The following is a 27,192-nucleotide window of genomic DNA, read 5'->3' as shown; positions in this document are numbered from 1 at the left end:
GTATCTAGCAGAATACTGAAGTATTCTTGTATGTATGTTAGCCCAGTACTTAGCCATATCTGTAACTTTTCCTTTAGGAGTGGTCGGTTTCCTGACCGATTAAAGTACTCGGCAGTGTAGCCGCTTTATAAAAAGGGAGACAGGGATAATACTGACAATTATAGACCTATTTCTATGCCATCGGTGTTTACTAAAGTTGTCGAGAAGGTTGTATATACAAGGTTACTGGAGCACTTAAATTCACATAATTTGCTGTCAAATGTTCAATTTGGTTTTAGAAATGGTTTAACAACTGAAAATGCTACATTCTCTTTTCTCTGTGAGGTTTTGGACGGATTAAATAAAAGGTTGCCAACGCTAGGTGTTTTCTTTGATTTAACGAAGGCTTTTGACTGTGCTGATCACAAAATATTTCTGCTGAAGTTGGACCATTATGGAGTAAGGGGAGTAGCTTACAATTGGTTCGCCTCTTACTTTAAGAACAGAAAGCAGAAGGTAATTCTCCGCAATATTGAGAGTGGTAGGGATGTTCAGTCCCAATGGGGCACTGTTAAGTGGGGCTATCCCCAAGGGTCAGTGCTGGAGCCACTGCTGTTTCTTATTTATATAAATGATATGCCTTCTAGTATTACAGGTGATTCAAAAATATTTCTGTTTGCTGATGACACCAGTTAGGTAGTGATGGATCTTGTGTGTAATATTGAAACAGTATCAAATAACATAGTTCATGAAATAAGTTCGTGGCTTGTGGAAAATAATTTGACGCTAAATCACAGTAAGAGTCAGTTTTTACAGTTTCTAGCTCACAATTCAATAAGAACCGATATTTTGATCAGAAAGAATGGGCATATTATAAGCGAGACGGGACAGTTCAAGTTCCTAGGCGTTCAGATAGATAGTAAGCTGTTGTGGAAAGCCCATGTCTAGGATCTTGTTCAGAAACTAAATGCTGCTTTGTTTACCATTACAACGGTATCTGAAATAAGTGACACTTCAACACGAAAAGTAGTCTACTTCGCATATTTTCATACGCTTATGTCATATGGTATAATTTTTTGGGGGAATTCTTCTGATTCAAAAAGGGTATTTTTGGCTCAAAAACGGGCTGTTCGAGCTATGTGTGGTGTAAGCTCGAGAACCTCTTGTCGACCCCTATTCAATAGTCTGGGAATTCTGACATTGCTCTCACAGTATATATTTTCTTTAATGTCGTTCGTTGTTAGCAATATTCGCCTATTCCCAAGAGTTAGCAGCTTTCACTCAGTTAATACTAGGAAGAAATCCAATCTGCATGTGGAATGCACTTCCTTGACTCTTGTGCAGAAAGGTGTGCAGTATTCTGCTGAATCCATTTTCAATAAGCTACCACAAGAACTCAAAAATCTTAGCAGTAGCCCAAACTCTTTTAAGTCCAAACTGAAGAGTTTCCTCGTGGCTCACTCCTTCTATTCTGTCGAGGAGCTCCTGGAAGAGCTAAAAAATTATGCAAATTTCAGTGTTACATTTTTGATTTTCTTTATTTAAACTTACGACTTGTCACCTGAATATGTTTTTTTAAATTTCATTTTATCTGTTTCTAATATCGGGCTATAATTTCATGTATTGACTCGTTCCATCACCATGGAGACTTCTCCTTAATTTGGTCCCACGGAACAATAAATAAATAAAGTTGCCTGAAGGGATTGTTCTGTTTCAAGACATTACACTTTGGCACACATCCGAAACTATGGCTGCAAAATTGATGGCCCAGCGTTTTCAATTGGCCGACAGTGGCACATATTCATCTAATCAGCTCAACTAGATCCTTCAGACAGTTGTTTGCTAACCTGGAGAAATACCTGAAGGGTCGCCGTTTTGAAGACATTAAAGAGGTCAAACATGCTGCTGAGAGCTGATTGAGCATCTGCATTGGGGATGTTGAAAAAATCTGTGCTGCTGAAACTTTGACTCTAATTTTCTTTCCAAAACCAGGAACTTCTCTCCGTCCTGTCGTAATTATTGAATTGGTGATATTGGAAACCACATGTCTAGATCTTTTCGTAACACATATTATGATAATAATGAATAGACGTATATGAGGTCATCACAGAGTAGATACGTAAATAACGAAAGTGCAGTGCGTCTTGCTAAAGGTATAAGCCCATAGCAAACAGCGATGAATGAAGAAACAACATGAGTCAGCGACTAATGTGATTTTGTACCAGTCAGCAGATGACATCACAAGTCTGCGTTCTTTTTCTATGATTGAGTGGAATCAAAGAAATGAGCCAATGACGTTTATAGCATGTTGTTCAAATAATATTCGTCGTCTTGTACACTAAAAATGTCTTTATTCTTTCTGAATGTTGTTCTGGCTAAAACCACAACGAAACAATAAACTGATGTTGTCTTGCTTTAACTGACTGTGGGCACTTCAGTAAAATAAAGCATTTTTTGTCATTAGATACCACTGCTTGCTTCCCAATTGTGGAGAGGCTGCTGCACAAGAAGCCCAACAAAATATTTCAGCGTGTATGTCCCAGAATACCTATAATCAAACAACAATGTGGTAAGTCTCAAGTGACCAGATTCGAACCCTGCACCTTTCGTGTCCTGATCATCGGCGGAAATAATATTACGAGAAAAGTTTCTTGACCGCGAAGTCCGTGGGAAATACCGATGTAGCCCGGCAGAACGTTCAATTTTCGCCTAGGAAGTATGTGGACATTCAATATGGTTCATAAACCAAGGAACTTGTAACTGTCAACAAGTTTATTAATGGATTAGTGACCACTCATTCGGACTAAAAAGTACCCACAGGAATCTAACATCAGGTGGGTGGTGGGACATATACCAGAGGATTTCTGCAAAAATCTTTCGGAGCCCTAACACTGAGAGAGACAACTGGAGATGATGACGTTTCTTGAATTTATGACTGTCACATAATTAGTTCATGTTATTTGTCTTATTTACTACAGTAAGACAAATAACATGAACTAATTAAGTTCCTTTGTATGGCGTCTTGTTTATGTCAAATGTTTTAAGAAAAAAATATTGAAAATGCCAGATGTTTGGAAATATTTTTATGCTTGTGTTTCATCTGGAAAATACACCCATTTTGAGATGCATCCATGGTGATTATAAATGTCTGCCTTCATTGCTTTTCGTCCAAGTGTTATTAATTTACCGCAGAAAAGATACAAGAATTGTTCCGAATTTTTATGATTAGAAACCACACAAAAGCAACAAACTCAGAAGTTGGCCATTCCATTGTGTTTTGATGCATAACGAGTCTGCATCAAACTCCCTAGTTAACTCTCAGATTGGAAAATATATACAGTTTAAAATGGTATTTAGCTCAGGTGCATCACTCCTAGCAAAGTCAGCGACATAGACATTTGGACATCGTTGATTTTCCCGAAAGCAGAGTAATATCGCAACATGATCGGTTTTCCCCGGAGAAACACCCCTGAGCTAAACTCTGTGCTTATACCTGATATCAGAGTCTCGAAACATGTTCTCAATGAAAACTTCAAGTTTAGTGGCTGATTACGTTGCGTCTTTTATTTATATTTAACATCGATGGGACGGAACAGGAAGGATGGTGGTATTTATAGAGGCCATCAGGCGAATGGAACGGAATGCGAAAGAATTGGTCGTCAACGTCGAGTTTTCTCAGGAATGTTTTGATGTTGGCATTGCTGGGCGGACAGTGGTGCCAACTGCTAACATCCGAAGTTTACTTTCTTTTCGCTGAGCTCATTCGTATTATAGTACAGGAATTTGAGCTTTCGTGTCTTCTTAGTTTTTCTTTCTTTCTTTTCGTTTGTGTCACGTTGCAAACATTCCACGATGACTTGGATATTTTTCCTATGACTATTGTTTCACAAAAGAGACCCGATACCTGAAAACGAAAGATTATTAAGATCTTACAATACCAGGACGAAAGAAAGCCTACCATTTGTCTAAATACGAAAGAGAAAAATACACTCCTGGAAATTGAAATAAGAACAGCGTGAATTCATTATCCCAGGAAGGGGAAACTTTATTGACACATTCCTGGGGTTAGATACATCACATGATCACACTGACAGAACCACAGGCACATAGACACAGGCAACAGAGCATGCACAATGTCGGCACTAGTACAGTGTATATCCACCTTTCGCAGCAATGCAGGCTGCTATTCTCCCATGGAGACGATCGTAAAGATGCTGGATGTAGTCCTGTGGAACGGCTTGCCATGCCATTTCCACCTGGCGCCTCAGTTGGACCAGCGTTCGTGCTGGACGTGCAGACCGCGTGAGACGACGCTTCATCCAGTCCCAAACATGCTCAATGGGAGACAGATCCGCAGATCTTGCTGGCCAGGGTACTTGACTTACACCTTCTAGAGCACGTTGGGTGGCACGGGATACATGCGGACGTGCATTGTCCTGTTGGAACAGCAAGTTCCCTTGCCGGTCTAGGAATGGTAGAAAGATGGGTTCGATGACGGTTTGGATGTACCGTGCACTATTCAGTGTCCCCTCGACGATCACCAGAGGTGTACGGCCAGTGTAGGAGATCGCTCCCCACATCATGATGCCGGGTGTTGGCCCTGTGTGCCTCGGTCGTATGCAGTCCTGATTGTGGCGCTCACCTGCACGGCGCCAAGCACGCATACGACCATCATTGGCACCAAGGCAGAAGCGACTCTCATCACTGAAGACGACACGTCTCCATTCGTCCCTCCATTCACGCCTGTCGCGACACCACTGGAGGCGGGCTGCACGATGTTGGGGCGTGAGCGGAAGACGGTTGCAAATGCTCCTCGCCGATACTCCAGGAGCAACAGTGTCCCTAATTTGCTGGGAAGTGGCGGTGCGGTCCCCTACGGCACTGCGTAGGATCCTACGGTCTTGGAGTGCATCCGTGCGTCGCTGCGGTCCGGTCCTAGGTCGACGGGCACGTGCACCTTCCGCCGGCCACTAGCGACAACATCGATGTACTGTGGAGACCTCACGCCCCACGTGTTGAGCAATTCGGCGGTACGTCCACCCGGCCTCCCGCATGCCCACTATACGCCCTCGCTCAAAGTCCGTCAACTGCACATACGGTTCACGTCCACACTGTCGCGGCATGCTACCAGTGTTAAAGACTGCGATGGAGCTCCGTATGCCACGGCAAACTGGCTGACACTGACGGCGGCGGTGCACAAATGCTGCGCAGCTAGCGCCATTCGACGGCCAACACCGCGGTTCCTGGTGTGTCCGCTGTGCCGTGCGTGTGATCATTGCTTGTACAGCCCTCTCGCAGTGTCCGGAGCAAGTATGGTGGGTCTGACACACCGGTGTCAATGTGTTCTTTTTTCCATTTCCAGGAGTGTATATTTGTTAAGGCGTTATTTAGTACTTAGAAAAAAAAGAATAAGATGATAAGGCTCTAATGTATTGCCTTCTAAATACTGTTGAAACGTGACGGTCAGTTCGTTTGTTACAAGTAGCCTGACGAAATGTGTCACTTCGGCATCACGGTTGTTGCGCCATCGTGTCTGCCACACTAGATTCTGACCTTGACAGTACTATACTAAAACCACTGGAAGGACGATGGTACCAGCTAGAAGTTTCTGTTTAATTTTTACTCTCGTGATGCCATTTTGAAGTTCCCTATTTCGTGAATCCATGTGCAACTGCAATTAAACAATTATGTTAGTAGTTCAGAATTCCTCTGATTACCCCGGCATTGTACGTCAACGATTTCTGCATGTGGGCAGGTCACAGTCGATAGCATCTGTTGAACGGCAGCTCCAGGGCGCCATCTGACGGGTTTCTGCACGAGCTCTTTCCCAGGGCTTACAGTTTTCTCCTCCCAAAACGCGGGTTATGCATTTTTGTCGTCGACCCATCGTACACCCCTATCCATAACCGTATTTAGGCAAACGGCGTCTAAATAGTGTAGCGCAGCCGCGTTCCTTGGGCCTTATTTTTGATGAAAGCCTGACGAGCTGCCCTATATTCGCCACCTGAAGACTGTCTGCATACCGAAGCTCAATGCTCTCCATGGTTACCAGGTTTGTCGCTCAAAGGCTCCTTCCCCTTTGAAACTACTTTACACTCTTCCTCATTATGGGATGTGCCTGGCCTTCCGCATTCGTCCTGTCAACAGTCTCCCCGCAGAGGGAGGGATTCCCCCTCTACAAATACAACGGAGACAACGCCTGGTTTCTTACGCAATAGCCATTCACCGATTCCCTGACCATCTCTTGTACCCCGTCCTCTTTACAAACTAGGGATATCTCCATCCTGATATCCGCTCTCGGGAAGGATTGCCAGTTGGAATGTGTGTCGCTTCCCTCTGTCGAGATCTTCATCTCCACTCACTGGAAAAGTGCCACATGTGTTTCCTCCCACACACCCCCTTGGATGGTGCCTCGACCATATGAATGGCTTATTTCAGTAGTGGTACAAGTACATTTTTGTTCATTCTGAGATACAGAGTCCTAAAGTTAAATGAGCGCTGAAAAATCTGCAGTTGAGATACCAGAAATATTCCATATATGTACTTGAATATAATAAGCCCTTCATATATTAAGACCGATCTGTTCCAGGGTCCTAAGGTTTCTGTCATTCCTATGATATTCCATAGTCTTGTGCATTTCATCCATGAAGAGTCTCAGGGTGCTTCCGTCCTCTACACTGATGGTTCTATAACAATAGATAAAGTGGGATACACTATTACGCCTCCTGCTGGCACGAAACACCGTTTACTGCAAGGATCATATAGAGTATTCAAGCAGAGCTGCTAGCTATTAACAGGGCCCTCAATTTTGTCTCTCAGGCCTCCCTCCACAGAGTTTTAAAATGTACCGAATCAATTGGAGCTTGCAGGCTGTGGACTGATGCTACTTTCTTTACCCTTTGGTCTTCGCTATCCACGATCTTCTCTCTGCCCTTGGCCGTGCAGCCTGCTCCTCTGTCTTGCTCTGGGTCCCAAATCATGTGGGTATCGCAGGGAAAATACCAGCTGACCGTTTGGCTAGAGAGGCAGACACTTACTCCGCATTCCCTTTCATGATTCCAGGCGCAGATACGTAGGTATTCATGAAATCTCTCTTTGCCCAAAAGTGGAATGAAATCTGGTGCACTACTGCCCTCAGTAATAAACTTCGCACAATCAAGGAGATGACTACAGTTGTAAACGTACTGTCATATCGCTGGATTTGTTGCGGAGTATCTTTGCTGGCAGCCGCGTCTGTAGAGTCGATCACGGGACACGGAACTGTTGTGTTGTGGGTAGCTCTGCATGTGAGAGGCATTGTTAGTATGGAAGTTCAAGTGTTACTATAAGTGCTATAACAGTAAGGTGATGAAACATGGAAGTGATTCCGAGGAAAGTGCGTAATGATATAATTAAAAATGAGCAGCGCCGCCGATAACGTATTTGTGTATCCTCTCGTTGCGTGTCGCACAGCATCAAAAAAAAAAGTCAAATGGCTCTGAGTACTATGGGACTCAACTGCTGTGATCATTAGTCCCCTAGGACTTAGAACTACTTAAACCTAACTAACCTAAGGACATCACACACATCCATGCCCGAGGCAGGATTCGAACCTGCGACCGTAGCAGTCGCACGGTTCCGGACTGCGCGCCTAGAACCGCGAGACCACCGCGGCCGGCCGCACAGCGTCGATCACCCGCGCCGTTTCGGTCTCCCAGAATGAACTGATGTGAATCAGTAAAAATTAGTTACCATAAAAGAGTGCAATCAAGTGCCAGTGTGTTGTAGCGACCGTGAGAAAGTGAGTTCGGTCATCTCGTTTCCGCATCATCAACAACCAGCCGCGCCGCAACGGTTACGCGCACGCTCGTACAATTGTGAACTATGAACTGTAATTTAACTTTATGAGCAGTGTTATATCATTACTAGTGCCAAGGAGGGCTGGTACTAAAAGAAATCTGTGTATGCCTGCCGAGCGTAAGAACTTTCGTTCAATCATTCTGTTTCCGCATCTACATCTACATCCCTACTCCGCATGCCACCTGACGGTGTGTGGCGGAGGGTACCCTGAGTACTTCTATCGGTTCTCCCTTCTATTCCAGTCTCGTATTATACGTGGAAAGAAGGATTGTCGGTATGCTTCTGTGTGGGCTCTAACCTCTCTGATTTTATCTTCATGGTCTCTTCGCGAGATATACGTAGGAGGGAGCAATATACTGCTTAACTCTTCGGTGAAGGTATGTTCTCGGAGCTTTAACAAAAGCCTGTACCGAGCTATTGAGTGTCTCTCCTGCAGAGTCTTCCACTGGAGTTTATCTATCATCTCCGTAACGCTTTCGCGATTATTAAATGATCCTGTAACGAAGCGCGCTGCTCTCCGTTGGATCTTCTCTGTCTCTTCTATCAACCCTATCTGGTGCGGATCCCACACAGCTGAGCAGTATTCAAGCAGTGGGCGAACAAGCGTACTGTAACCTACTTCCTTTGTTGTCGGATTGCATTTCCTTAGGATTCTTCCAATGAATCTCAGTCTGGCATCTGCTTTACCGACGATCAACTTTATATGATCATTCCATTTTAAATCACTCCTAATGCGTACTCCCAGATAATTTATGGAATTAACTGCTTCCAGTTGCTGACCTGCTATTTTGTAGCTAAATGATAAGGGACCTATCTTTCTATGTATTCGCATCACATTACACTTGTCTACATTGGGATTCAATTGCCATTCCGTGCACCATGCGTCAATTCGCTGCAGATCCTCCTGCATTTCAGTACAATTTTCCATTGTTGCAACCTCTCGATACACCACAGCATCATCTGCAAAAAGCCTCAGTGAACTTCCGATGTCATCCACCAGGTCATTTATGTATATTGTGAATAGCAAAGGTCCTATGACACTCCCCTGCGGCACACCTGAAATCACTCTTACTTCGGAAGACTTCTCTCCATTGAGAATGACATGCTGCGTTCTGTTATCTAGAAACTCCTCAATCCAATCACACAATTGATCCGATAGTCCGTATGCTCTTACTTTGTTCATTAAACGAGTGTGGGGAACTGTATCAAACGCCTTGCGGAAGTCAAGAAACACGGCATCTACCTGTGAACCCGTGTCTAAGTCTCGTGGACGAATAGCGCGAGCTGGGTTTCACACGACCGTCTTTTTCGAAACCCATGCTGATTAACAATCATCCGCGCCGTGTTCGGTTACGCATACGCTCGTCCAAGTGATGCTGTGAACAGATAACTATCTAGAAGTTGGCATAAACACTTCTGACTTAGTGTGTAAACAGTGAAACCTGTCATTTTCATAACGTCTCAGAATATAGATGTTCATACCAGACGTAGGACAGTGTCGTGTTTGACGTTGAGTGGCTCCCCTAACCCGGTTGCACATTTAGATAAATAACTTCAGGCAAGCCAGCAGCAATGTGGAGCAGAACAGTACGACCGCCGCGGGATTATCAGGTACGTGGTGTGGACAGGACGCACGGTCAAGAAGCGGCAAGCACTTAGGCATATACCTATTAATGGACCCCCGCCATTTGTAACCCCAGGTGTGTCACACAGTTTGGCGCTCTTCCTGTTGCTCCTCTTGGATGGAATCCACAGTCGATCGCCGTCTATGCATCGGTTATACTAGGCTAACCCATTGTTTGCTCTTGTGTAACGAGCCACCCCCACAATGTGGTTGTGGAGCCAGACTGACGGTATCCCATATATTGGTGGAATGCCCCCTACTTTTGGCACTGCGTACTAAGATAGCCTTTCAGATTTATTGTCTTTTGTATTAGCAGATGGTCCACAAATTGTTGAACTGGTCCTCCTGCGTTTCATTTTCAGTTATAAGATTTTGCTTTACTCCTGGAGCAGGGGCAGGATGGTTGTAGTTGGGGCCTCTCTTCGCGTTTTCTGGTTCTGGGATCCATGGTCACTCTCCCTTGCAACGACCGCCCTTTTATCCCTGTGTTTTTACAGTTGTTAGATTTGGCCTACCCTTTTTTTGCCTTCCACTGGATGTGTTTATAGATTGCTCACTTTAGTTTGACCTCTCTGACTGGATCCGCCCACTTTAAGCAGTCGCCTCTGTCTTACGTACATAACTTTTAATTCGCAGGACTGATGACCACGCTGTTAATCCCATAATTCCCCCCATTCAACCAACCAATCTTTTAATTTCACCAAAGGCTGTCTTGACTTCCTGTATGCTGAGTCGGTCCTTCCAGTCGGTTCTTCCAACAATCATTTCTTTTTCAGTTTCTTCAAATGTTACATGCAGCCATTTTATCTTAGCTTCCTTGCACTTCCTATTTATTTCATTCCTCACCGACTTGTATTTCTTATTCCTGAATTTCTGTAAGCGTTTTTGTATTTCCTTCTTTCATCGATCAACTGTTCTTCTGTTACACATGTTTTCTTTGCAGTTCCTTTCTTTGTACCTACTTTTTCCTTTCCAACTTTTGTCATTGCCCTTTTTAGAGATTTCCATTTCTCTTCAACTTTACTGACTACTACGCTATTTCTTATTGCAGTATCTACAGCCTTAGAGAATTTCAAACGTGTCTCTCAATTCCTTAGTTCTTCCATATTCCACTTCTTTGATACTGATTCTTCTTAACTAATTTCTACAACTTCAGCCTACTCTTCATCACTACAACTCCTGGATATGCCTTACAATCCAATTTCTGATTTCAGAATCTCTGTCTGGCCTACCTGAAATCTTTCCATACCTCCAGGCCTTTTCCAAGTATACCTCCTCCTCTTGTGATTGTTGAACAAAGTATTCACTATGACTAGTTGAATTTTATTACAGCACTCAATTAGTCTTTTTCCTCTCTCATTTCTAGTACCGAGCCCAAATTCTCCTGTAACCCTTTCTTCTACTCCTTTCACTAGAACCGAGTTCTCCCTGTATGTACTGCATTACCTGTTCAGTATCTTCATATAATTTCTCTATCTCTTCATCTTCAGCTTGCGACATCCGCCTGTATAACTGAACCATCATTGTTGGTGTTGGTTCGCTGTCGTATCTGATGGGAACACCCCTGTCACTGAATTTTTCACAGAAACACACTCTTTGCTTTACCTTCTTATTCATAAGGAATCCTACTCCATTTGTACCATTTTCTGCTGCTGTTGATATTATCTTGTACTCATCTAACCAACAATTCTTGTCTTCCTTCCATATCACTTCACTGACCCCACTACATCAAGATTCAGCCTTAGCGTATCCCTTTTAAGATTTTCTAGCTTCCCTACCACTTTCAATCTTCTGACTTTCCACGCCCTGACTCGTAAAACGTCGTCCTTTCGTTGGTTGCAAGCCACAGTTGTTTTCATGCCTCTGGCAGTGGTATGCATGTACCCATGCCGTTGTTGCTAGGATTTTAGGGTAGGCAACTTCTAGAGGTGACAGTATGTACCAAAGCAAGAAAAATGCCTTGTAAAACTCTTGTTGTTGTTGTGGTCTTCAGTCCTGAGACTGGTTTGATGCAGCTGTCCATGCTACCCTATCCTGTGCAAGCTTCTTCATCTCCCAGCACTTACTGCAACCCACACCCTTATGAATCTGCTTAGTGTATTCATCTCTTGGTCTGCGTCTACGACTTTTACCCTCCACGCGGACCTCCAATGCTAAATTTGTGATCCCTTGATGCCTCAGAACATGTCCTACTAACCGGTCCCTTCTTTTTGTCAAGTTGTGCCACAAACCCCTCTTCTCCCCCAATTCTATTCAATACCTCCTAATTAGTTATGTGATCTACCCATCTAATCTTCAGCATTCTTCTGTAGCACCACATTTCAAAAGCTTCTATTCTCTTCTTGTTCAAACTATTAATCGTCCATGTTTCACTTCCATACATGGCTACACTCCATACAAATACTTTCAGAAACGACTTCCTGACACTTAAATCTATACTCGATGTTAACATATTTCTCTTTTTCAGAAACGCTTTCCTTGCCATTGCCAGTCTACATATTATATCTTCTCTGCTTCGACCATCATCAGTTATTTTGCTCCCCAAATAGCAAAACTCCTTTACTCATATCCTAATCTAATTCCCTCAGCGTCACCCGACTTAAATCGACTACATTCCATTATCCTCGTTTTGCTTTTGTTGATGTTCATTTTATACCCTCCTTTCAAGACACCGTCCATTCCGTTCAACTGCTCTTCCAAGTCCTTTGCTGTCTCTGACAGGACTAAGTTGTCATCGGCGAACCTCAAAGTTTTTATTTCTTCTCCGTGGATTTTGATACCTACTCCGAACTTTTCTTTTGTTTCCTTTACTTCTTGCTCAATATACAGATTGAATAGCATCGGTGATAGGCTACAACCCTGTCTCACTCCCTTCCCAACCACTGCTTCCCTTTCATACCCCTCGACTATTATAACTGCCATCTGGTTTCTGTACAAATTGTAAATAGCCTTACGCTCCCTGTATTTTACCCCTGCCACCTTTAGAATTTGAAAGAGAGTATTCCAGTCAACATTGTCAAAAGCTTTCTCTAATTCTACAAAAGCTAGGATCCTAGATTTGCCTTTCCTTAATCTTTCTGCTAAGGTTAGTCGTAAGGTTAGTATTGCCTCATGTGTTCCACTATTTCTACGGAATCCAAACTGATCTTCCCCGAGGTCGGCTTCTACCAGATTTTGCATTCGTATGTAAAGAATTCGCGTTAGTAGATTGCAGCTGCGACTTATTAAACTGATAGTTCGGTAATTTTCACATCTGTCAACACATGCTTTTTTTGGGATTGGAATTGTTATATTCTTTTTGAAGTCTGTGGGTATTTCGCCTGTCTCGTACATTTTGCTCACCAGATGGTAGAGTTTTGTGAGACCTGGCACTCACAAGGCCGTCAGTAGTTCCAATGGAATGTTGTCTACTCCGGGGGCCTTGTTTCGACTCAGGTCTTTCAGTGCTCTGTCAAACTCTTCACGCGGTATCGTATCTCCCATTTCATCTTCATCTACATCCTCTTCCATTTCCATAATATTGTCCTCAAGCACATCGGCCTTGTATAGACCCTCTATATACTCCTTCCACCTTTCGAACTGGGTTTCCATCTGAGCTCTTGACGTTCATACAAGTGGTTCCCTTATCTCCAAAGGTCTCTTTAATTTCCCTGTAGGCAGTATCTATCTTACTTCTAGTGAGATGAGCCTCTAAATCCTCACATTTGTCCTCTAGCCATCCCTGTTCAGCCATTTTGCACTTCCTGTCGATCTCATTTTTCCTGCTTCATTTACTGCATTTTTATATTTTCTCCTTTCATCAGTTAAATTCAATATTTCTTCTGTTACCCAAGGAGTTCTACTAGCCCTCGTCATTTACCTACTTTATCCTCTGCTGCCTTCACTACTTCATCCCTCAAAGCTACCCATTCTTCTTCTACCGTATTTCTTCCCCCATTCCTGTCAATTGCTCCCTTATGCTCTCCCTGAAACTGTGTACAACCTCTGGTTCTTTCAGTTTATCCAGGTCCTATCTCCTTAAATTCCCACCTTTCTGCAGTTTCTTCAGTTTTAATCTACAGTTCATAACCAATAGATTGTGGTCAGAGTGCACATCTGCCCCTGGAAATGTCTTACAATTTAAAACCTGATTCCTAAATCTCTGTTTTACCATTATATAATATATCTGATACCTTCTAGTATCTCCAGGCTTCTTCCATGTATACATCCTTCTTTCATGATTCTTGAACCAAGTGTTAGCTGTGATTACGTTATGCTCTGTGCAAAACTCTACGAGGTGGCTTCCTCTTTCATTTCTTAGCCCCAATCCATATTTACCTACTACGTTTCCTTCTCTCCCTTTTTCTACTCTCGAATTCCAGTCACCAATGACTATTAAATTTTCGTCTCCCTTCACTACCTGAATAATTTCTTTTATCTCATCATACATTTCTTCAATTTCTTCGTCATCTGCAGAGCTAGTTGGCATATAAACTTGTACTGCTGCAGTAGGTGTGGGCTTCGTGTCTATCTTAGCCACAATAATGCGTTGACTATGCTGATTGTAGTAGCTTACCCACACTCCTATGTTTTTATTCATTATTAAACCTACTCCTGCACTACCCATATTTGATTTTGTATTTATAACCCTGTATTCACCTGGCCAAAAGTCTTGTTCCTGCTGCCCCCGAACTTCGCTAATTCCCGACTATATCTAACTTTAACCTATCCATTTTCCTTTTTAAATTTTCTAATCTACCTGGCCGGTTAAGGGATCTGACTTTCCACGCTCCGATCCGTAGAACGCCAGTAAAACTCTTAAGATACGCATTTTAGCACATCTTGAGAGGCACAAGCACTTGTTCATCTTCTGCACTGTGAAACACATCTCTTCTACTGCAAGCTCTTTGGTTTCCGAGGTAGTAAAGACCAAAAGAGGGAAATAATGTCTAGTAAATATGGGTTCTCAAATGCTTCCTTTGAGAGCTAACAACACTTTTTCATCTACATTACTACGATGCACGCCTCTGCAACTGAACAAGTGTCCATAGTTCTTAAGGTATGCATTTTAAAGCTCATATTTACTGGATATTTTTTTCTTGTTTTTCTCCATATTACCTCCTTTAAAAATGGGTATTAAAAAGCTTCCAGTAGAACAGATGTGTTTTTCAGTATCGAAGATGAAGAAGTGCTCTTAACTGTTAACTTACCGTATGAATTATAGTTCTTTTCTTGTTTTGATCCGTACAACCACCTCTGAATGTTGCCTACCCTATAATTTAGCCAACAGCACGAATCTTCCACTTAGCTTACTTAACCGATAGATGGCTCTGACGAATGAAAGTACCTCTGACCACATGCCATGTGTTCCTGGTGTGTTGCAGGCTGAGTGATTGACGCACCGTACTGTAAGCAGCAGATTGGTGCGGTATTGATGTCGGCAACAAGCCTACATGGAGTTTGTGTACGGCCAATCAGATCAAAGCGGTCGAGAGGCAGCGCGGCTATAGCAAAACAACTACCCTCACAGACACCAACCCTATCACACAGTATTTCAAGATCTTTTTGGACTTTTGTGTGATCATGAGTCCTTTCAGACTGATGAAAATGTAGGTAGGTGGCGGGTTGTGCGTACACCACATTTGGAGGGCCAGGTTCTGCAGGATATTGAGACTAACCCAAGTACAAACTCCAGGTAAGTGGTCTGTGAACATGGTGTAAGCCAACCATACGTTGGCCTATATCATGTTGGTGGACCCCTTACCTACAGCTTGTACTTCAGTTCGTCTCAATATCATGCAGAACCCGATCCTCCAAGTCTGGTGTACGCACAACCCGCCACCTACCTACATTTTCATCAGTCTGAAAGGACTCATGATCACACAAACGCCCAAAAATGGCTTGACATGTTGTGTAATGTGGTTGGTGTCTGTGAAGTTACTTGTTTCGGTATAGCCGCGCTGCCCCTCCACCCTTTCTATATACTTGGCAGTACGCAAAGACCATCTTGGCTTGTTCGCGACGTGAACATCAGACCATTCTCCTGCTTACAGTACGCTGCGTCAATCACTCAGCCTGCAACACACAAGGAACACAGGGTACTTGGTCAAAAGAACATGTTCATAAGACCTTTTTTATTCCATTTCCAGTGAGAAATCCGTCAGTGCAGTTTAATATGTAACAATCTTCTTTCACTGTTTGATGTGTTTGTATAAATATATTTTCTTAGGCAAATAAATGCCATTGTTTTGAAATGCTTGGACGAGGAGTTTACCACACGAAGTTTGTCAAGAACATCGTTTACGGATTTTCGTTTGTCTATTAATATATTTTATCATTCCTGCTTACTTAAGCCTGATAATACAACCAGACATTTTGTGTTATGAGTAGTATCGCATAACTTGACTTTCACTGTACAGTACACAGCTAAGCGAAGTGATACTGTGTTGACTTCCCTTGTAGAGTGCAAACATGATGAATTAATGGCGACGTCACCTTAGATTCTGTTCCACTGAAGCTCAGTGTGAATCAACCATTAAACAGACAATTATAGAATCAGTTACCACACATGTTCAATTATAAGGATACACAGTTTTCTTGCACTGCTGCAACCAATTTTCTGAAGCCACGATTCAACTGAATGATACACTGATGGGTCAAAATATCATGCCCGCAAGCTTAATGGCGTGTTGTTCCACCTTTGGAACACAATACAGTAGCTATTCTGCGTGGAATCAATTCAACATGTCCCTGACAGTTTTCCTGAGGTACGTGGATCTAGATGTAAATCCACAGATCACTCAGCATCCGTGAATTTCAGTCCTGTCGTCGATAGACTAAAATCTGACGCCGTATAGTGTCCGAGATATGTTGCACTGCACTCAGATGAGAGAAATATTGTGGCCTTGGCAGCAACATGAGTTGAGTATCATGCTGCTCAAACGATTCTGGTCTTGTGGCATGGGCAGTTAATCTGCTGAAAGATGCCATCGCACCAAGGGAAGACCTCAACCATGAAGGAATGCAGGTTGTCCTCAGTAAAGTCCACGTAGTCTATAACTGGCATGGAGGTTGTGGTGAATACCTGCCATAGCATACCACTGACCAAACCAGCCTGCGTCAGTGTTACAGTTATGTTTCGAGTAGGTGCTCACCTGGATGATAAAATGTAGTGCCTACAATGCTTTTACAGTTATTAAGCCAATTTCGAATCTCAAAATAAATGAATGTTCCTATTCTCGATGTTACTCAAATAGAAAAAGATTAGTTCGGTTGGCGGACTACATTTGGTGCAATGTCTGTCCTGATGTAGAAGTCATTCTCGTAGTGGCGTAGAGAAATACAATTGACCATGTGCTGCAGACTGATCCATTGAACTGACCCTACCACGCCCGTGTCAACGATCTGCAACCTTTATTATTAATTAATGAAACGACTAGGCATAGAATTGAATTTTATTGTCACCAGCAATGGAGTGTTGAAGACATTACATTGGTGTTTCAATTGTTGCATCAAAATAATTCCACAGCCAACACTGGAAAATTCTTCATTTGCCTATTTACACTTCTTTCCATACGTTGACGGTCAACATAACACTGACATCAAAAACAACACCATCCTGATCTCCATAAAGCGAGAGTTAACCATAGAGTAAAGAAAGAGAATAAATATCGCATGGAACATCTGTAGCCATACAGTTCCAACGTTCATTATATATCTGCTAAGCAATTAACTTTACACTAGTACTTCATGGCTATGAGGATCCTTTTATATGAATACGTATGGTAGTACAGGTTCCTCATAAAAGGGGATAACGTTACAGTAAATCTGCTCATGGCCACCCACCTCGTGTGATGAGAAACATGTTTCTTCCTGTGGTATCATGTGTCGATACCACCCAACATGTGTTGCGAAGTTGGCAACAGAATTGTAGGTTTCTGTCAGACGCCGATAGTGGTCATGCGGCAACTGGTGGATCCAATGGAGCACACTTGCTGAATCATGGTTGCAGTGCCTTGAGGGTGCCCTCCGCCACTACACTATAGGAGGACCGACGGCAGCCTGAGATCCACTCTCACTTGGAGCCTGTTAACTAGGTGATGCTATGTAAAAGCCACCTAGTCGTGTCTCCCACATCTTCATTCATGTTGTAGTGCAGGGACCTTCCTCCTCATTGACGCTAAGAGCTGGAATTCATTTCTTGCTTCAATATTTGTAATTAGTCTTCATTTGCTTGGAGATATAGAAGCTAAGTAAATCTTCTGTTTTTTGTGTTTTGCTCGCTATTCATTTCTGCTTCTGCCCAACTTTTCTACGATGACAGTTGCTGCACCACTCTGGTGTGCACGTCTCCTTACCACTGTGTACTACATGGTACACAACACTTCCAACCAGGCAACACATTTCCATTGACCTTCTGACAACTTTGGATCATCCCTTGCCCACTACTGTCATAACAGACAACAAGGCAGGAACTTGCAAAGGTTGTCTGATGTCTGCCTGCTGAACAACGTGCTCTGAAACACTTCTGCCTTTACCAGAATTTCAGTTTGTCGTCAAATCTTCCCAAGATGATCACCTGTCGTGCTTTACAGAGTGGGCAAGTCTGCAGTGAGGCATGTACATCGACACCTTGTCGCTTACTCGTAGTTCCATTGTCTTTTTTTTCCTTTATTGAATTTCGATTCCCCCCAGGGGGGCAGGCTGGCAGCATATTAATATACCATTCTACAGCCTACATAAGAGTTAAAAAACATAATGACCAGATAACAAACAATACAAACTGGCGATAAAATGGTGACTTTTTAAAAACAGTAAAAATGGCGGAAAGTTGTGGAAGTTAAAATATAAAAACACGGGGTTGACGATGCTAATGAGGATACACAGTAAGTAGACAGGGACAGTTAAAAAAACACGGCGACAGTCTGGCGCCTGTTCGCAACACTTAAAATAGGGGATGCACAACTTGAACACTCACGTAAATGCTGCACTATAGAGTAAATATGAAGATGACACACCACAGCCTAGGCCAAAAGGGGTGGAGAGGACCTAGGTAGATGAGGGGAAAGTATGGAAGGGGAGGAGCAAAAAGCAAAAAGGGGGGGCAATGGAGGGAGATGACATATAGAAAGTGGGACAGGGCAGACAAAAGGACTCTTGGGGGCGGGGAGGCAGGGGGAGACAACGGAGGCAAAGAGAGGGTAGATGGGGAAAACCATGATGGAAAGGGGGGGAGAGGGAGCCCAGTAAAAAAACAGAGGTAGGAAGGCGGAGGTGAGGACCAGAGTTGATAGGAGAGGTAAACGAAGGGATAGAGGGCATCATCTGGGAGGGGGAGTTGACAGAAGCCACTTTGGGGAAGGACATGAAGGGTGTAGAGGTGGAGGGTGGGTGGGATGCAATGGTGAAGGTGTGGCAGCGGGGTGTGTTGGAGAAGAGAAGGGCAACCAGGGGATGGGGGGGATCAAGGCGGAGGGAGGTGTAGATTTGGAAAAGGAGAAGATGGGGGGATGGAATCAGGGAGTCAGGTAATTGAGGATCCGCATGAGGGGTGGGAGGTGCATGCGGAAGGCGAGGCAGAGTGCACGGCACTCGAGGATCTAGAGGGATTTATAGAATTTGTGGGGGAGGGGGACGGATATCTGGGAGGGACTGGCATAACAGAGGATGGGATGGATCAAGGATCTGTAGGTGTGGAGGATGGTAGTTCTATTGTCCAACAAACACTTTCCTTATAATTATCCTCACCACAGGGGTATGCGAGCAGGCGATTAACGTCGCCATTTCGAGGTTCAAGCCGTAACAATCTGCCGTTTGTCAAAGTCGCATACTCGTACGTCAGTGGGTTTCCATCTTTATGGCCCGTATCATAGCTGGAATTCTTCCCCCTTCGTCTTTGCTCCGCTTATATACTTATGCTTCCTGTATCACGTAACCGCAACACCACACCAGATGGCAGTCCATCTCGCAGTGGGCAGTGGTCATAATGTTTTGGCTAGGGTGATGCTTACCGGAAAGTCTCCGACGTGATGTTGGCCAGGTTATTGAAAGCGAAATTGACAGTCTGTAGGCGGGGGTTGCCGCTGAACGTGTCCGGCTCGACGCGGCTGATGAGGTTGAAGGCGAGGTCGACGTGTCCGAGGTGCGGCAGGCCGGCGAACAGGCCGGGCGGCAGCGCGCGCAGGCGGCACAGCTTGGCGTGCAGCGCGCGCAGCCGCGGCACGTGCGCCAGCGAGCCGCCGCGCAGCGCGCCCAGCTCGTTGGCGTCCAGGTGCAGCACGCGTGTGCCCGGCGGCAGGTCGGCCGGCACGGAGCTCAGGCCGCGCAGCTGGCAGTCCGCCTGCGTGCCGTTGAGCGCGCACGCGCCCGGCCGCTGCTGCTGCTCCGCGCGCCACCGGCAGTCCGTCACATTGCCCGCGCAGGCGCTGCCGACGGCCGCGCCGTGCAGCGGCGGCACTGCACACAGCGTCACCAGCGCCGCCAGCCACCGACACACCTGCACAGACGACGTGGCACGAGACCATCGCAGAAATGCTGTTTCTTGGAGGGCCAAATTTCCAACGGCAGTATTGTTGCAACATGAAGAGCTAATAATCTAAGGTTCGGTTGTAGGGGAGGGGAAGCGACCCAGTTTTCAATTGTCTCTGACTCCTGTCCCTCCCCAGAATGTAATTCACCACCTTTGCAACTTGTAACATTGCACAGCTGTCTTTCTTCCTTTCTTTTTGTTTCTTTCGCTTACCCCATAAGCCTGCAGCTACCGCAGGGTCGGCGTGGTTTCAACGGATTTGGGAGTGTGAGGGATGCCTGGATGTCCTTCCCACCGCCGTCACTCCGTACCCTCCAGGATGGAACCAGTGTACCCCAACTGTCTGCGGCTAGTGTAAATCGTGAAATAGTGCTTATGTGTTTCAAATGTCTGCGACACATGTAACTGAGACGGAACGTGGGGACGAGCCCAGTATTCACCTAGCGGGATGTGGAAAACCGCGCAAATACCACATCCAGGCTGACGGGCACACCGGCCCTCGTTGTTAGTCCGGCCGGGCGGATTCGATCTGGGGCCAGCGCGCCTACCCGAGTCCAGGAAGCAGAGCGTTAGCGCGCTCGGCTACCCTGGCGGGTAACATTGCACAGCTGTCTACGATTTTAATCGTATAGGATGGTCCATGTAATCGTTTCAACGCTAATATCTCCGGAAAACAACAGATATTGATAAACGACTCTGACGAGTGTGAACGTAAGTCAGGGGCTCATGAAGGAAAATACTTTGAGATATTCTAAAACGTAAGTAAATAATATTTTCTGCACAAAGTAACAATTTAAAAAAATAGGTAGCCCATTTTACTTATTATGCAATCAATAACAAGAAAAATTAGAAAAAATTACATTGCGTGCATTGTAATACTTCAATGACATCCTCAGAAATTGCAAAGTGGACACTTGAAATAAACAGAACGCGCCGCTATTGCTCAGCCCACGTTGCTCGTAATCACGATGTAATTGGTGCACTAAGATGCAACGAACTCTGTATTTATTGCTTCTTACATTGCTGTTAAGCGGAATGGAAACAATACAGACGTCCAGTCACAAACGATGAGACATAAGAAAAGGTTTATTCGCTTGTGCTTCATTGATCCTTACTGCAGTACTAGAATAGCAGTAACGGTAACGAAAACATGAAGATCACAGGCCATGGTAAACGTAATTAATGACTGACAAAATATCTGTTGTTGTTATTGTGGTGTCACCGCCAGACACCACACTTGCTAGATGGTAGCCTTTAAATCGGCCTCGGACCCGCGTGTCGCCACTATCAGTGATTGCAGACCGAGCGCCGCTACACGGCAGGTCGAGTCTAGAGAGACTCCCTACCATTCGCCCCAGTTGTACAGCCGACTTTGCTAGCGATGGTTCACTTTCTACATACGCTCTCATTTGCCGAGACGAGAGTTTAGCATACCCTTCAGCTACGTCATTTCCTACGAACTAGCAAGGCGCCATATTCTTCAAGAATGTGTTCTGAACTGATAATATTGTGAATCATGTACCGACAAGAGCGACGTTTATCATTAATGGATTAAAGTTAACTATCAAACTAGCTACGTCCGCTTTCTCAATTCTAGTTCCTTGTCATGTTCCAGACCTCACGTCAATATAGTCCTTCCTTCTTCACGCCAGCCAGCGTGAGCTAAAATGCGTGCATTTCGGCCTCCTCTAGTAACACGGTGTTGGCTCATCGGCCAACACTACAGATATGGTCTTCAGTCCAGAGACTGGTTTGATGCAGCTCTCCATGCTACTCTACCCTGTGCAAGCTTCTTCACTTCCCAGTACCTACTGCAACCTACATCCTTCTGAATCTCCTTAGTGTATTCATCTCTTGGTCTCCCTCTACGATTTTTACCCTCCACGCTGCCCTCCAATACTAAATTGGTGACCCCTTGATGCCTCAGAATATGTCCCACCAACCGGTCCCTTCTCCTAGTCAAGTTGTGCCACAAATTTCTCTTCTCTCCAGTTCTATTCAATATCTTCTCATTGGTTATGTGATCAACCCATCTAATCTTCAGCACTCTTCTGTAGCACCACATTTCGAAAGCTTCTATTCACTTCTTGTCTAAACTATTTACCGTCCACGTTTCACTTCCTTACATGGCTACACTCCATTAAAATACTTTCAGAAACGACTTCCTGACACTTAAATCTATACTCGATGTTAAAAAATTTCTCTTCTTCAGAAACGCTTTCCTTGCCACTGCCAGTCAACAGTTTATATCCTCTCTAATTCGACCATCATAAGTTATTTTGCTCCCCAAATAGCAAAACTCATTTACTACTTTAAGCGTCTCATATGTTACTCTAATTCCTGCAGCATCACTCGATTTAATTCGACTACATTCCATTATCCTCGTTTTGCTTTTGTTGATGTTCATCTTATATCCTCCTTTCAAGACACTGTCCATTCCGTTCAGCTGCTCTTCCGGGTCCTTTGCAGTCCCTGATGGAATTACCATGTCATCCGTGAACCTCAGAGTTTTTATTTCTTCTCCATGGATTTTAATTCCTACTCCAAATGTTTCTTTTTTTTCCTTTACTGCTTGCTCAATATTCAGAGTGAATAACATCAGCGAGAGACTACAACCCTGTCTCACTCCCTTAATATCACTGCTTCCAATTTCTGCCCCTCGACTCTTATAGCTGCCATCTGTTTTCTGTACGAATTGTAAATAGCCTTTCGCTACGATTATTTTATCCCTGCCACCTTCAGAATTTGAAAGAGTATTCCAGTCAACATTGTCAACAGCTTTCTCTAGGTCTACAAATGTAAGAACCGTAGGTTTGCCTTTCCTTAATCTATTTTCTAAGATAAGTCGTAAGGTCAGTATTGCCTCACGTGTTCCAACATTTCTACTGAATACAAACTGATCTTCCTCGCGGTCGGCTTCTACTAGTTTTTCCATTCGTCTGTAAAGAATTCGCGTTAGTATTTTGCAGATGTGACTTATTAAACTGATAGTTCGGTAATTTTCACATCTGTCAACACCTGTTTTCTTTGGGATTGGAATTATTATGTTCTCCTTGAAGTCTGAGGGTATTTAGCCTGTCTCATACATCTTGCTCACGAGATGGTAGAGTTTTGTCAGGGCTGGCTCTCCCAACGTTATCCATAGTTCTAATGGAATGTTGTCTACTCCCGGGGCCTTGTTGCGACTCAGGTCTTTCAGTGCTCTGTCAAACTCTTCAAGCAGTATCATATCTCCTATTTCATCTTGATCTACATTCTCTTCCATTTCTATAATATTGTCCTTAGGAACATCGTCCTTATACAGACCCTCTATATACTCCTTACACCTTTCTGTTTTCCCTTTTTTGCTTAGAACTGGGTCCTTACATTTGTCCTCTAGTCACCTATGCTTAGCCATTTTGCGCATCCTGTCGATTTCATTTTTGAGACGTTTGTATTCCTTTTTGCTTGCTTCATTTACTGCATTTTTATATTTTCTCCTTTATCAATTAAATTCAACATCTCTTCTATAACCCAAGGATTTCTACCAGCCCTCTTTTTACCTACTTGATCCTGTGCTACCTTCACTATTTCATCCCTCAAAGTTACCCATTCTTATTTTACTGTATTTCTTTCCCCCCATTCTTGTCAATCGTTCCCTAATGCTCTCTCTGCAGCTCTCTACAACCTCTGGGTCTTTCAGTTTATCCAGGTCCCATTTCGTTCAATTTCCATCTTTTTTCAGTTTCTTCAGTTTTAATCTACAGTTCATAACCAAAATATTGTGGTCAGAGTCCACATCTGCCCCTGGAAATGTCTTACAGTTTAAAACCAGCTTCCTGAATCTCTGTGTTACCATTATATAATCTATCTGAGATCTTCCAGTATCTCCAGGCCTCTTCCATGTATACAACCTTCTTTTATGATTCTTGAACCAAGCGTTATCTATGATTAAGTTATGCCCTGTGCAAAATGCTACCAGGCAGCTTCCTCTTTCAGTCCTTACTCCCATTCCATATTCACCTACTACGTTTCCTTCTCTTTCTTTTCCTATTATCGAATTCCAGTCATCCATGACAATTAAATGTTCGCCTCCCTTCACTATCTGAATAATTTCTTTTATCTCATCATACATTTCATCAATCTCTTCGTTATCAGCGGATCTAGTTGGCATATAAACTTGTACTAGTGTTGTAGGCGTGCACTTTGTATCTACCTTGGCCACAATAATGCGTTCACTATGCTGTTTGTAGTAGCTTACCCGCATTCCTATTTTCCTATTCATTATTAAACTTACTCCTGCATTACCCCTATTTGATTTCGTATTTATAACCCTGTATTCACCTAACCAGAAGTCTTGTTCCTCCTGTCAACGAACTTCACTAATTCCCACTATATCTAAATTTAACCTATCCATTTCCCGTTTTAAATTTTCTAACCTATCTGCCCAATTAAGGGTTCTGACATTAAACGCTGCTATCTGCAGAACGCCAGTTTTCTTTCTCCTGGTAACGACGTCCTCCTGAGTAGTCTCCACCCGGAGATCCGAGTGGGGTACTATTTTAGCTCCAGAATATTTTACCCAAGAGGACGCCATCATCATTTAACCATACAGTAAAGCTGCATGCCCTCGGGAAAAATTACGGCTGTAGTTTCCCCCTGCTTTCAGCCGTTCGCAGTACCAGCACAGCAAGGCCGTTTTGGTTATTGTTACAAGGCCAGATCAGTCAATCATCCAGACTGCTGCCCCTGCAACTACTGAAAAGGCTGCTGCCCCTCTTCAGGAACCACACGTTTGTCTGGCCTCTCAACAGATACCCCTCCGTTATGGTAGCACCTGCGGTACTGCTATCTGTACCGCTGAGGCACGCAAGCCACCCCACCAACGGCAAGGTTCATGGTTAATGGGAGAGGAACAAAATATCTAACAGAGGGGTTAATGGCAGTTGCATGTGGTGTTGTGACTGGATATCTGTATTTGTTCCAGTCCACTTCGGGATATACAACAAAGGCGCTTTTCGTTTCACTTTGCAAATTTCTAGTGATGTAATTGACGCATTTGCGATGCAACCAACGACATTCTTTCGTGATTTGTCGTGTTGTTGATTGCACAAGAAATTATATGGGCTCTCTATCTGAAAACACATAAGTTTGCGTTGAAAATAATATTTGCTTCACGTGTTTCATACCTGCTTATTTATCTCAGAGTGCTTCTTGATGTATAGAACAATGTATTCCGTACAAATTATCTGTTGATCGTTACAATTTTTAGCTCGTTCATCGCCAACTAAATCTTTAAATCCTTTCAGCACAGTGTTATAATGCTTTTTCATAGCAAATTTAGTGCCCACCTAGTATGGGAGTACAAAATATATACTGAGAGTTCTCATCCTTCTCCTATGTGACTGCCATTCATTTTTAAAGGACTGTGACGATATATTTCGAGAGTACCTCTTTGCACAAACAGGCACTGGAGCTGTGAAATTCCTCTACACCACGAACAAATAGAAAAAGGAAAAACAGCGTTTACACCATTATTGTGCCAAAATGAAGACAGTCACGCTTACCAAAATAAGAAGCATCAAATGCTGCAAGAAAATGTAGCATCTCAGTGCTAAATGAAATGTCGCGTTATACCGAGAAGGACAGAACAAAGCCGAGACATACTGAGTAGTGGCGAGACAGGCCGAGCCTCGGGCCGCACGCGGGCAGCACATTGGGCATGTGTGAAGTTTTGCATGTCCTGGTCGACTCTCACATACGGACATATTGGACCATGAAAGTCTTGGCTTCTCAGCAGACAAAGTAATGACCCATACGCACAAAAACCCTTACAGCGTGGTATTTTCATGAGTGAGGTTCAATGCTCACTGCTATAAATTATTATTATGTTCTATGGTGTTCCATAACACCTGTAGGGAAAGTGTGATCTAACCTTGTGGTCCTCCATGACATCTCTTTGCAGTGTCATACCAGACACAGACTGTTTATAAAATGGAATCTATGTCAAACAAGGGTATTATTGGGCACCAAGCCTGGATAAAAAACTGTCTTTGTACAATAATTGGTTCTGTACTTAGTTCTAGGCTAAACGAACTCCTTCTCTGAAAACAGAAGTGCTGTAAGTTTATTTGGTGTCTCCCTCTGGTGGGAAAGCGGAAAGGTTGCCGTTCACGTGCATTTAAGGGGCGCTATCAGCTCGGCAGTTGATCGGAGTGGGTCTGGGCCAGTCACTCGTCACCAGTTGCTGGTCTGTCTCTCGTTCGCGTTTGTGCGGCAGTTAGTGTCTGTCTGTCGTCGGAGTGCGATTATGTCTGTCGTTTGGATCAAACTTTAAAGCCAGAAAATGAGAGTCTTGCCACTCCGCCCGTAACAGAACTCAGCTAGTGGTCGCCCGGTCGGGGTCCTGTTCCTGCATCTGAGTCTGGGCGTTAGGCCGCCAGTCTGCTCGAGTTGCTCGGGCAGCGGTCATTGGCGGTTGGATCGGTCGGTTGGTCGGTCGCGCACTGACACACAAGACGACTTGTCCGCCTTGAGCGTCGGCGCATGTGAGGTCCCCACGAGAGTCCAGTGGGCCGCGCCGTATAGAAAGGGGTAGTGGCTTCGCAGTTGACACGAGAGCAACAGGAGTGAAACCGCGACATCTGGCTGGTCGGGGCGAGCTGCGACGCCGTGAGACGGGAGATCGGCGGGCCTTCCTACGTCCGTTGAAGCGGCTGGCAGCGGACGGTTCGGGGGAGCGTTGGGGGTGTGGCGCCAGATCTTCGCCAGAAATCACAGTTTAAATGAATCGAGATATGTTGTTTCATTTGCTTGTTAAATTCTACTTGTTTTCTTGGTGAGGTCACCAGCTGCTTTGTTATGGGGTCGTCCCACCATTCTTCTCCGTTTGCCCACCCGCAGGAAGGTGGTTATGTGTGAATTGGGTGGTCCGTTTTCCCTTGTGGAGTTGGGGAGGGTTAGAGCAATCTGCGGTTCGGGTTGTTCAGTAATCCCCCTGTCAATCTGCCATACGTTAATAGCTGCCTCTGTCATGTTTGTCAGGTTCGGTGTTAACGAATTTATAGAATTAAGGTGTAAAGGCTGAATTCCTGAAATATGTTTTTATCTTGTCTATCATCTTGCGAGGTGGTATATGTGTAATGTAGAGCATGTTGTACATTTTATGTAAGTCTGAATTTCATGGGCTTTAATTAAATAGTCATCTTTATACAGTTGCCACCCTTCCACCGTAATAGCCCTTTTAAAAACAAATTGCATTTTC

The 27,192-nt window shown here is 44.1% G+C and overlaps 1 protein-coding gene across 1 annotated transcript in view; it reads right to left on the bottom strand.

Annotated features, from left to right (window-relative positions):
• LOC126354415 (protein slit-like) overlaps positions 1-27,192 on the bottom strand; it is a 59,334-nt gene that overhangs the window by 18,062 nt on the left and 14,080 nt on the right. The window contains exon 2 of the mRNA XM_050004037.1: positions 19,432-19,916. Within this exon, the coding sequence (XP_049859994.1) occupies positions 19,432-19,916 (485 nt within the window). The remainder of the gene's footprint in view (positions 1-19,431; positions 19,917-27,192) is intronic.

The sequence above is a fragment of the Schistocerca gregaria genome, chromosome 3 (genome assembly GCF_023897955.1).
Source record: "Schistocerca gregaria isolate iqSchGreg1 chromosome 3, iqSchGreg1.2, whole genome shotgun sequence".
Taxonomy (NCBI): Eukaryota; Metazoa; Arthropoda; class Insecta; order Orthoptera; family Acrididae; genus Schistocerca; species Schistocerca gregaria.
This window is presented reverse-complemented; position numbering and strand designations above follow the sequence as displayed.